Below are 10,721 nucleotides of genomic sequence, written 5' to 3' on the forward strand. Positions count from 1 at the left end.
TTGTCGTCGTCAGTTTTGTAGCGATCACGTTGCGCATTTAAACATATCTTGCAACGCTTGTCTGTGTGAGACCCTTTTTTCGAGTGAGGCCATACATTATCTGAAGCAGATGCATGAGATGCATGAGTCAGATTTAGCGCCAGCGAACGCAGAGCGGGGTTCTGAGTAAAATAATCTTTCCAGGGAATCTGTAATTTCCGAACAGTTATTTTTGACGGAATGACGTTCGAAGTAGAAGAGTGAAGTGACCCCTATTTTTTTCTTTGTCTGTCTTTTTTTTTAACATTTTTAAAATTTTGACTAATGTTTTTACATGGACGGGGAATCGAGACGAGGGTCGTGGTGTATGTGTGTCTGTGTGTGTGTATGTGTAGATAAGCGATTCAGACAAAACTACTGGACCTATCTTCATAAAACTTGACATGAGAGTTCCTGGGTATGATATCCCCTTTTTGTTGTTGATTGTTTTGGATAAATGTCTTTGATGACGTCATATCCGACTTTTTGTGACAGTTGAGGAAGTACTGTCACTCCCTCATTTTTTAACCAAATTGATTAAAAAATTTGTAAAAGAATCTTCGACAAAGTCCGGACTATGGTATTGTATTTCAGCTCAAAATCTTAAAAAATAATTAATTAGTTTGCTCGTTAAACTTGTCATTAAAATCAAATTTGTAGTAACAGATTAAACAACGACTGCATTGTATTCTTCATCTTCTCCTGAATTCAAAAATATATAGATATGTCATGTTCACTCTAACACTGTGCTCAGAATTACAGAAAATAGGTTCATACTACACGGTCGCATGCTTCGCGGAGACGAGCGTGATCCGTCTCGGTATTGCTAGCCGAGACTATCTATATGTATAGATCTCGTAGTCTTAGCGATGACTGGTTTGAAGTGTTGATCTTTTTGTTTGATACTGATTGACTAAATGTTTTTATATCGCTTCACGCGACTTGTTTTCTGTATGTTTCGCTCTTATCTCTCTCTCTCTCTCTGTCTTTCTCTCTCTGTGTGTGTGTGTGTGTGTGTGTGTGTGTGTGTGTGTGTGTGTGTGTGTGTGTGTGTGTGTGTGTGTGTGTGTGTGTGTGTGTCTCTCTCTCTCTCTCTCTCTCTCTCTCTCTCTCTCTCGTACGGAGTTGAACACAGTTGTACGCAATATAAAATTTTATTCATTCAACTTTCTGCATGCTCAATGCCAGTGTAATGTATTATAGCGGCGTTTGAACTAAAATGTTAGAAATTATAATATTTAGATATTGGCAAACTGAATAAAAGCAATTTACCACCGAGCAATTTTATGGACTCTCACTAAATAAAGACTGATGAACCTAGATCTATACATATTTCAAAGACGAGTATTTGCAGGAGATGGTGAGTATTCGCACATACAGGTGCACACATCCTCTTCCCCCCCCCCCACCCCCCGGCCTTGCAGCAACCAAATCAATCTGACCTTTCCTAAGTTTCTCAAGGAACTAAACTAAGAATATGTAAAGTAGAAAAAAAGTGACCCTCCACCACGAAATGAGTCGCATGTCACCTCGCGCGGTTCTGCGCTAGGCTTAATATAAGTCCGGGGAGTGTCTGGTCACAGTGTGAGGGTCATCTTAGTCACAGGCTTATAACTCAAACAGTTTTCGCTCTTTTCTAAAACGAGTTTAACCACTGGATAGAGCATAAAAAACTCTTTATGAAAATGTAAAAATATGAAAATCATGCAAAGGTGACATGCGACTCATTCCGTGGAGGAGGGTCACATTAATGTAAGCCTAAAAGGATAATAATAAAAACACTTCAGCAATACAGTGATCGATACCGCCCTGTGTGAAATTCACGAATGAAAGAATAATCATAAGTATGTACAGCTTAAAGGCACGATCCCTCCCGCTTAAAGGACTGTGTGAACCTGCACGAAATGCTCCAGTCTTACCCATGGCATAAGAGCATCCTGTTAACCTGTTAACATGGCGAGAAATCTACAGCTTGGCAGATCTCAGTGAAAACTGAGAGTTGTTTGTGAATTATTTTCGCAGATTGACATAGGTTTCGCAAACAAAATTAATTACCAACCCCCTACTAAATAAAACAATAAATAAAAAAATGAATACATAATCATTTGAAAACAGGTCTTTACAAAAAATCCGACTCCGATCATATGGCTGCTTGGCTGTAGATGTGCGGTATGAGGAAGGATGCTCTTTATTGTGTGTGAAGGAATGGACAGATCTGTTATGGTTGACATTATTGTTAAAATGATAATATTAAGAGCTTGTAATGCGCGCAGCTCATTATATTTCCGTTCTCTTTGCGTTTTACACGTTACCTTTGAATAACAACGCAATAATTATGTGAACCTTGAATACATTTAAATCCTAACATACTAATAAAACGATAAACTTATCACAACACATTATGTACAAACTTTGCACAAATATCACCTGGGTATGCAAAACCATTTCAACATAATGAGACGAAAAATGGTTCGCCCCGAAAGGAAGTTAAAATTTTTTAATGAATAAAGGGAGGTTACACGTGCAAGCAAAATAAACACACACATATTCCCCTTACTCAGTCAAAAACCTTGCAGAAGCAGCATCTCATATTTCAGTAAATGACACAGCAACTACAAGAAAACACACTTTAATACATAGCTCCACTCAGCAGTAATTAGGTCCGGTTGCTTTAAGGCGACACTGTACGTCCATGTAAGTACATGTAACTTTGGTAAGCAAAACTTTAAAAAGACAAACATAGTACATGAAATGTTTTAATTGTCCCACACAATACAGATAATTCATGCATGGGAACTTTTGCCTAGAAATACATAAATATCAACATATCGAAAACTGGTTTTTTGTTCTGTTCTATTCACGTTACCTTTCATAAAGCACGCACACACGCTCGCACACACACACACACACACACACACACACACTGACACACACACACACACACACACTCACACACACACACACACACAAACACACTGACACACACAAACACACACACACACACACACACACACACACACACACACACACACACACACACGGACATCCCCCCACCCCCGAAATCACCAAGTGTCTATGCGCACACAAGAACATTCCATGACACATCATACACCAGTATTGGAACACTCGACAGTAATACCCGAGTCCAAAACCGGTGCCAGACTGCCGGAGCTTTTGCACTGTTGATAGAAGCCGGTCTTCCAGACTTCTCTAACATCCTGCAGGTCGTTTGTGTCGCTGCGGTAAAAACGTGGCGTGCCGCCTCCCATGAGGAGATCCTTTGCGTTGTTGTCGCTGATGGTGGCGTTGACACGATAGTAGTGGATAGCAGGAGGGGTGGTTAAGTCTGTGCATTGACCGTTGTTGAAAACCTGATCAAGAATAAAGTACATTTTCGTTGTCATAATCAGTTTGTGTAGCTATGTTTGTGATTCTTTTAACATTGACAGTGTAGGGGCACGGGGCGGTGGGGCTCAGCCTACACGTCATGAGGGCATCGAATAGGATATTTATTTTTTTATCTAGCGATATTACATAATCTTATGTTATACAGGTGCCAGTACGATAATGAAGACATGATTGGCAAACAAAAATCGCCCCCCCCCCCCCCTTCTTTTTCACCAAAACATTCACCGTTCTTCTTTTAGATTACCGTCTTATTTGTAACATAATGCATAGTCGAAACTTTTCAATTTCATCATTCATTACTCCCTCCAACCCAAAAGATAATCGTCCTCCTTCAGATTGCATGTATGTTGTATTAGTTGGCCTTTAAGATAAGACATTTGGTTTAAGCGTGTTTTATTCGTTTTCTTTGATACACGTTTCAAACAATAACAACATTAAGAATGTTAACAAGCAGACTGCTTATGGACACGTTCTAAAAATGATAATCAATACACATTCCGATAACAAACAGATAAGACATTTGAAGAGCATGCATCCTTTCCACAGTTTCTTCATCCACTCCCCCAGTATTGGCGTTAACCGGTAATTACCGGTATTTTCCCGGTTGAAATGAGAAAATACCGGAAAATAATTTGCTGCCGGTATAACCTACCGGTTGATTTTTGGAACAACCGTAAGTTTATCGCTGGTAAAACAACAAAAGCAGTACTCTGAGTTGGACTCTCACTGGTTCCATGACCAGCCTACCTTTTTGTCTGGATAGTTTTCATCATAAAAGTTTGTGTTCCAGTTTGAAAAAATATTAGCGCCATCACTGCTCCCTTCCCCTTCCCAAACTAAAGTTGTTAATTCATTTTCTGATTACATCAATGTTGTGGTGGACCCAAAGGTTTGCCTTTTGATATTGATGGAATCATCCGCAAAACAAGAAATAATGACTGTCTTGGGTTGTCAAAAAATAAACGTTCCTATGACTAACTTTTCTTGTTTTACGATTTTTGGAACGCTGGCAGCCAGCAGTTTTTGGATTACTTGCACAGAATCATGTGCGTTTGCACCAGTCATGAAACTCTCAAAAAGTACAAAAACATTGATTCTGAATTTTGAAACGTTGGCAGTCTCTTTGTTTTTGGATTTATTTTCTATTTAAAGGACAAACGATTATCTGAGACGTCCATATTCCCTCCCTTGCCTTCCCGTTACCTCCCCCTCCCCCTCCCCCGTCCCCTCCCACCCCTCTAACCAACGCACTCTTTGCTCTTAACAGTACCTTAATATTTGTATGCAAGAAGTGCCCTAAGATGAGCCTTTCGAAGTTGAAGGATTCTCCCTCACTTTCATCTCACTTCCCCCAGTATATATCTCCAACCAAAATGTTAGCTCCTCCTACAGCTTACCTTGATGTTGTAATATATCTCCCCAAAGATGCGTTCCCTGAAGACTATAGAGTCCGGTGCCGTGAAGGAGAATCCAATGAATACGCTGGTTCGATTGTTGCTGAAGAAGCTTGCTCCCCTGCAAGTGGACTCGTTCACTGAAATCATCGCTCTGGTCGCGAGCTCCATCTGATAGCACCCGGACAACTGCCAGTCACCTTTCTGATTGTTCCCTGCCTTGTTTTCCTGTCATCATTGAAAGAAACATTGAAGGAACTGGCATGCAGGTCGATGATACGAGTCAATAAGAGTCAATATTCGTTATTTAGTTTGCAAACACGCTAGCGTGTGTGACTAGAGTCTCTTTACAAGTGCCATTTTGAGACGGCCGTTGGTCTTCTCAAAGATGAAGTTGAACTTCTTGTCATGTCATGACTTGTCCTGCCTTAAAGACTGGGTTTTTTTTCAAGTGGACATTGATCTTTTCTCAAATGAAGTTCATAATACTGTCTTGAAAACGTTATTATGGAGTTCTGTTTTAATGTCGGCTTAGGTTTTCTTGTAAATAAAGTTAAAGGTCATGACATTGCCTTGCTCACATGCACTCACCACGATGTGGGTGGGGCGTGCGAGAGGACGAGTACTCTCTAACTTGGTGCTACTACAGAGTGAACTGAAGTATACGTAGACACCAGTAGAGTTACTGCCCCCTCCCCCCTTATCACCACCAAAGTATTATGTGCTTGTGGTCTTGATGTGTGATTGGACTCACCTTATAAAGAGCCATTTTGACGTGCGCGTTAGTCTTCTCATGGACGAGGTTGAAGTTCATAACTCCCGCGTTATCAAGGTTGAGGATGTCATTAATGGACGTGAGGCGGACCCACTCAGACCCTGTTGATTGTGAAGGCGTGGATGCAGCGAAGTCAGGGAGATGGAAAAATACACTCACATTCTGGAACAGACGGAGCGAGATCATGGGGAGTTCTGGAGGATACTGACGATTCTGATAGAATTATAAATCACGCAGATTAAATCGAATTTCTACTTTTTTTAAAACTTTTTTTTCTTTAAAGGAAGTCCAGTTTCTTTTCTGGGCAGACAACTCTTAAATCCATCACCAGAGAGATGGTCCCTTAGGTTACCGGTAGTTTCGTGGTTGGAAAATGTATATAGAAAACACAATAAATATGCGTTAAGGCATCCAGTCCGGACTTCAATAACATCTGCATAAAGAACTATTGGCCCCAAACGTTTTGAATCGAGAAACGCCTCACTGCTCATGCATGCGATCCAACTGTTAAACCATCGATTTGTGTTGCTTTTGGTATCACGAGGCACCTTCTCAACCAGACACTTACCTGGAAATACCTCTGGTTGTTGTAGGTGTCCTTAAACAAGGACTTTGGCTGGTGGACCTTGATGTCGTTGTTCGAGTCGCGATGTGCCTGGGTGAAGATGAAGACAACGATGGCAAAACATGTGTTGATCAGCATGCCCAGTGCGATGAATCCCCAGCAGATCTTCTGTAGCTTGCTCTTCATTCTGTCCTTGCAATAGTCATAACAGGCGACGCAGATATGTATCGCCAGATCTGCCATGTACGTTGTTCTCGTTAAAATAATAGGTGGGTGGGTGTTGAGGTGGGGGCGAGGGGACACACACACCCACACCCACACACACACACACATACGCACAAACACACACACACACACACACATACACACTGACACGCACACATACACACAAACACACAAACACACACACACACACACACACACACACACACACCAAAAAGAGTAGTAAAGCTGCAGGTTTTCATGCTTTATATTATCTTCATGGACTAAAAGTATTTCGATGTCTTATGACTTACTTACCAACAAACACCAGAGAAGCCTTGATGAGCTGGAAGACACTGCTGGGGTCTTCGCGACAGTATGCAATGCTGAAGCTGATGATGATCTGTGGAACATCCTCAAACCACAGGATGATTGCGGACAGTAGGGTCGTGTCCACCCAGGGCTCCTTATCACTGAACTTGTCCCTCCACAGATTCAACAGATCGAAGATGAACCAGAGACTGTAGAGTACACAAAACAGTTTATGGATGAACACAAGGGCATTGAGAAATGATTAGTTACAGATACTCTCCTTCCCGTGTTCATCGAAGCTGAAGTTTTCTTCTCCAGGGCGTAAAGTCTAGGTGGTCAGATATGAAGGACGCCAGCACGCCTAATGCCCCCCGACAACTCCCTCCCGTACAATTGTCCCCCTAGGACAATTGCACACCGGACAATTGGCCCCCGAAGACAATTGCCCCCCGGACAGCTGCCCCCCACCATGGGATGACAATTGATCACCAACAACTGCCCCATGAACAATTGCCCCCCCCCCCCCCCCAGGACAATTGTCCTCCCGGATAACTACCCCCCGATTCTTGTCTGAGCACTCTTCGTGCACGTTTTTACGCAAGTCTGTGGCTGTGTTTGCCTGCGTAAGTGCGTGTGAGTGTGAGTGTATGAGCGTGTGTGCATGAGCAAGCCCCTCCTCACCCAATCACCCCCTCCCCCATCCCCACATCCTCCCCACCCCTCCACGTCTTTGTGACTGTCGATTGGAAAAGCAATAGCCGCCACATTCCCGCGTAACATCAAGGACATTACAACAACTCTGTCCAGGCTCATGCTTTGTGGGATTAGACCAACCTTCCATATACCTACACACAGACCAAACGTCAACCGTCTGGCTGCTTCCTGGGCTGAGTGACAATATTTTGCTGAATTAATTTTGCACATCAGCATTACAGAATATTTCAGTGGGTTTTTTTTTCTGCATATTTCTTTCCTGCTCAAAACAAAAATAATGTATAAAGCAAGCTATAGGACCTGTTGCATCTCACTGACTAAGTAACACCAATAAGAAGTTATCTTTGGAGGAGACAGGAAGGGAAGGGCGGATGAGAGGCGGAAGGGGGTGGTGGTGGTGGTGGTGGTGGTAGTAAGCATGACAGCAAGTGAGGCAACGCCGTTTGTGTCATATGTAATTCTTCTTCTTCTCAGTTCTTCGTTCATGGGCTTAGACTCCCACGTTCACTCATGTTTTTAGCACGAGTGATTTTTACGTGTATGACCGTTTTTACCCCGCCATTCAGGCAGCATATGCCGAATTCGGGTGAGGCATGCTGGGTATTTTCGTGTTTCTATAACCCACCGAACTCTGACATGGATTACAGGATCTTTTCCGTGCGCACTTGGTCTTGTGCTTGCGTGTACACACGAAGGGGGTTAAGTCACTAGCAAGTCTGCACATAAGTTGACCTGGGAGATCGGAAAAATCTCCAGGCGGCAGCGACCGGGATTCGAACTCACGACCTCCTTAATATGTAATTAACTGCACTGACTTACCCTAAGATGGCAAAGACCAACAGACTCCACAAAGCTGCCTTTTCCGGCGGTCCGTACACCAGGCCTTTCTTCGCTGTTTTCATTTCAGCGAAAAACATCCAGTCGCTGAAGAAGTCAAACACTTCAAGGATGGCCAGGAGGACATAGAGAATGACTCGACGTCGTTGGCGCATCTTATTGGAGAAAATTGGACACCAGTCTTATTCACTACTGAAAGTTACACGAAAAAAGAGGATAATAGTTACAAGGCAAAATAAAAGAGAAGTCGCGTGAAGCAATATCAAAACATATAGTCAATCTGTCGCCCTGAACAAGAAAACAAACATCAACACTAAAAACTAGTAATCACTGAAACTACATGTTGTATGGCTTGGTCCATGCCCGATCGAAGACCGAGACAGATTGCGCTCGTCTTGGCAAAGCATGCGAACGTAGTACATGCACTTACATTATTTGCTTACACCGTTTTTAATTCATTCTTACCACATTTTCAGAGTAAACATGGCATATCTATATATATTTGGATTAAAAAAAAGAAAAGGAATACAAAATATCTATAAAAAAAAATATAAAAAAATGTATTAGTGAAAATTCAATACTAATGATAACTTGTATCAGCAAACTCATTAATTACTTCTTAAGCTTCGAAGCTGAAATGCAGTCCCATAGTCCGGACTGATTACTTGACTAAAATTGTAATCAATTTGGTTGAGTATTGAGGTAGTCACAGAGTCGCCTCAAATGTAACTAAAAGCTGGATATGACGTCATTAAAGATATTTATCGACAAAAATTAGGAAGAAAAAAAAATCTAAAGTTTTTTTCTAAGAGAATGTGTGTGAAAGGATTCATGAATTTTGCTACAGTAGTTTTCTCAGAATCGTCACACACACACACACACACACACACACATACACACACACACACATAAACACACACACACACACACACACACACACACATACACACACACACACACACATACACACACACACACATACACACACACACACATACACACACACACACACACACACACACACACACACACATGACACACGTGTTCATTGATAAACACACGATGAATCAGAGTTGTTTCTTAAAATTAAAACGATTTATTACGATTTTTATCAAAAACACAAACGATAAATAAAATTATCCTCAAAACACAAGCCGAGTTACAGTTAGGCTTATTGTCATAAACACAAACGATGCATTGATTTATTCATTATGCAAAAACACAAGAAAGAAAAAAAGAAAAAATTGTGATAATGGTTAGTTTTTTTGTTTTGTTTATTCGTTCTAATAAACATGAACGATCGACTCTCGTTTACGTTGTTTTGAATAATAGTAGCGGCAAAGATTAATTCTAGTAAACACAAACGACAAACTATAATCGTCTTTAAAATCACTGAAAGCAGCACACACACACACACACACACACACACACAAAAACGCTGTGGCTGTAGTGTCTAAAGGGAAATCCCTGCCTAATGTTTCCGTCATGAAACATGGATTTTCATTGGGCTAAATCCTTTTCTCGGCAGATATTTGATCACTGCTCTTTATTCGTTTTCTCTATTGTAGGGTAAACAGTTTGAGTGCGTTCCTTTGAGAAGCCAATTTAAGGCACCCAAACTAACTGGTGAAAATACGTATTATTTTGCATGAAGTCTTAATAAAAATATTTGTTTGTCAATGTCAAGTTTTGAATGTCTCAGTCAAGTCCTTCCTGGTCGGGCCCGGTACTTCTCAGCCGTTTGCTCTCGTACAGATGACTCGCCTGCGCACCGGTGATTATATTTATTATGTGTTATGTTTTTTCATTAATGTAAATTTGACAGCAAGAGAAACACGCTGCGTACTGTCTTATGCTGGAGGGTATATAATCAGACGAACATGTAGGGAGAGCAACACAACCGCGTCTGAAAGTAAGTTTATTGAATAAATCAGCCAGCATCACAGTATGCTGTTGAGAAACAACAACAACAACAACAACAACAAAGACGACGACGACGACAACAACAACAACAACAAAGACGACGACAACAACAACAACAACAACAAAGACGACGACAACAACAACAAGTTAACAACATGATGAACAACAACAACAACGACGTCGACGAACGCTACAACAAAATCACTGTTGTGCTTACCTGAAGTGGATGAGGCTGTCTATCGTGTGAGGTGTAATGTTGGAAGACTTTCGGCTTTCATTTGACGCGTTCAAATTCCGTGAAAATTTCTTTTTTGTCTGTAAGTGGGGAAATGAAGAGACTTGATCCTCACTCAGGTAGCTCCAGCAGTATCAGACAAGCGTTGGGTTTGAACCGCGATTTTCTGTATTTACCGGTCTACTTCAAACTCTAAGTCATTGAAAATGCATGTGCTCGTTCCGGATTAGATCACGTCGTGTCTGTTCAGCTTTCTGGTGACAATAGGCCGGCCGCTCTAAGGGTGACGCGACTTGCAGTGTGTTAAATTTAGCACCAGCGCATACAGGTGGATGGGTA

General features: G+C 41.6%; 1 protein-coding gene across 2 annotated transcripts; it reads right to left on the minus strand.

Annotated features, from left to right (window-relative positions):
* Window positions 1–1,153: 1,153 nt before the first annotated feature.
* Window positions 1,154–10,638, minus strand: LOC138955754 (uncharacterized). Of its 2 annotated transcripts, none has more exons than XM_070327294.1 (7): window positions 10,365–10,638; window positions 8,207–8,413; window positions 6,680–6,882; window positions 6,164–6,396; window positions 5,575–5,757; window positions 4,824–5,048; window positions 1,154–3,389 (listed from the first exon to the last, which is right to left on the minus strand). In XM_070327294.1, the coding sequence occupies exons 2-7, from the start codon at window positions 8,377–8,379 to the stop codon at window positions 3,123–3,125; spliced, it is 1,284 nt and encodes a 427-aa protein (XP_070183395.1). In that variant the 5' UTR covers window positions 8,380–8,413; window positions 10,365–10,638; the 3' UTR covers window positions 1,154–3,122. The 2 variants fall into 2 exon arrangements, with proteins under 2 accessions (XP_070183395.1, XP_070183394.1); XM_070327293.1 differs by having other exon boundaries at window positions 8,207–8,416.
* Window positions 10,639–10,721: the final 83 nt, after the last annotated feature.

The sequence above is a fragment of the Littorina saxatilis genome, unplaced genomic scaffold (assembly GCF_037325665.1).
Source record: "Littorina saxatilis isolate snail1 unplaced genomic scaffold, US_GU_Lsax_2.0 scaffold_2028, whole genome shotgun sequence".
Lineage (NCBI taxonomy): Eukaryota > Metazoa > Mollusca > Gastropoda > Littorinimorpha > Littorinidae > Littorina > Littorina saxatilis.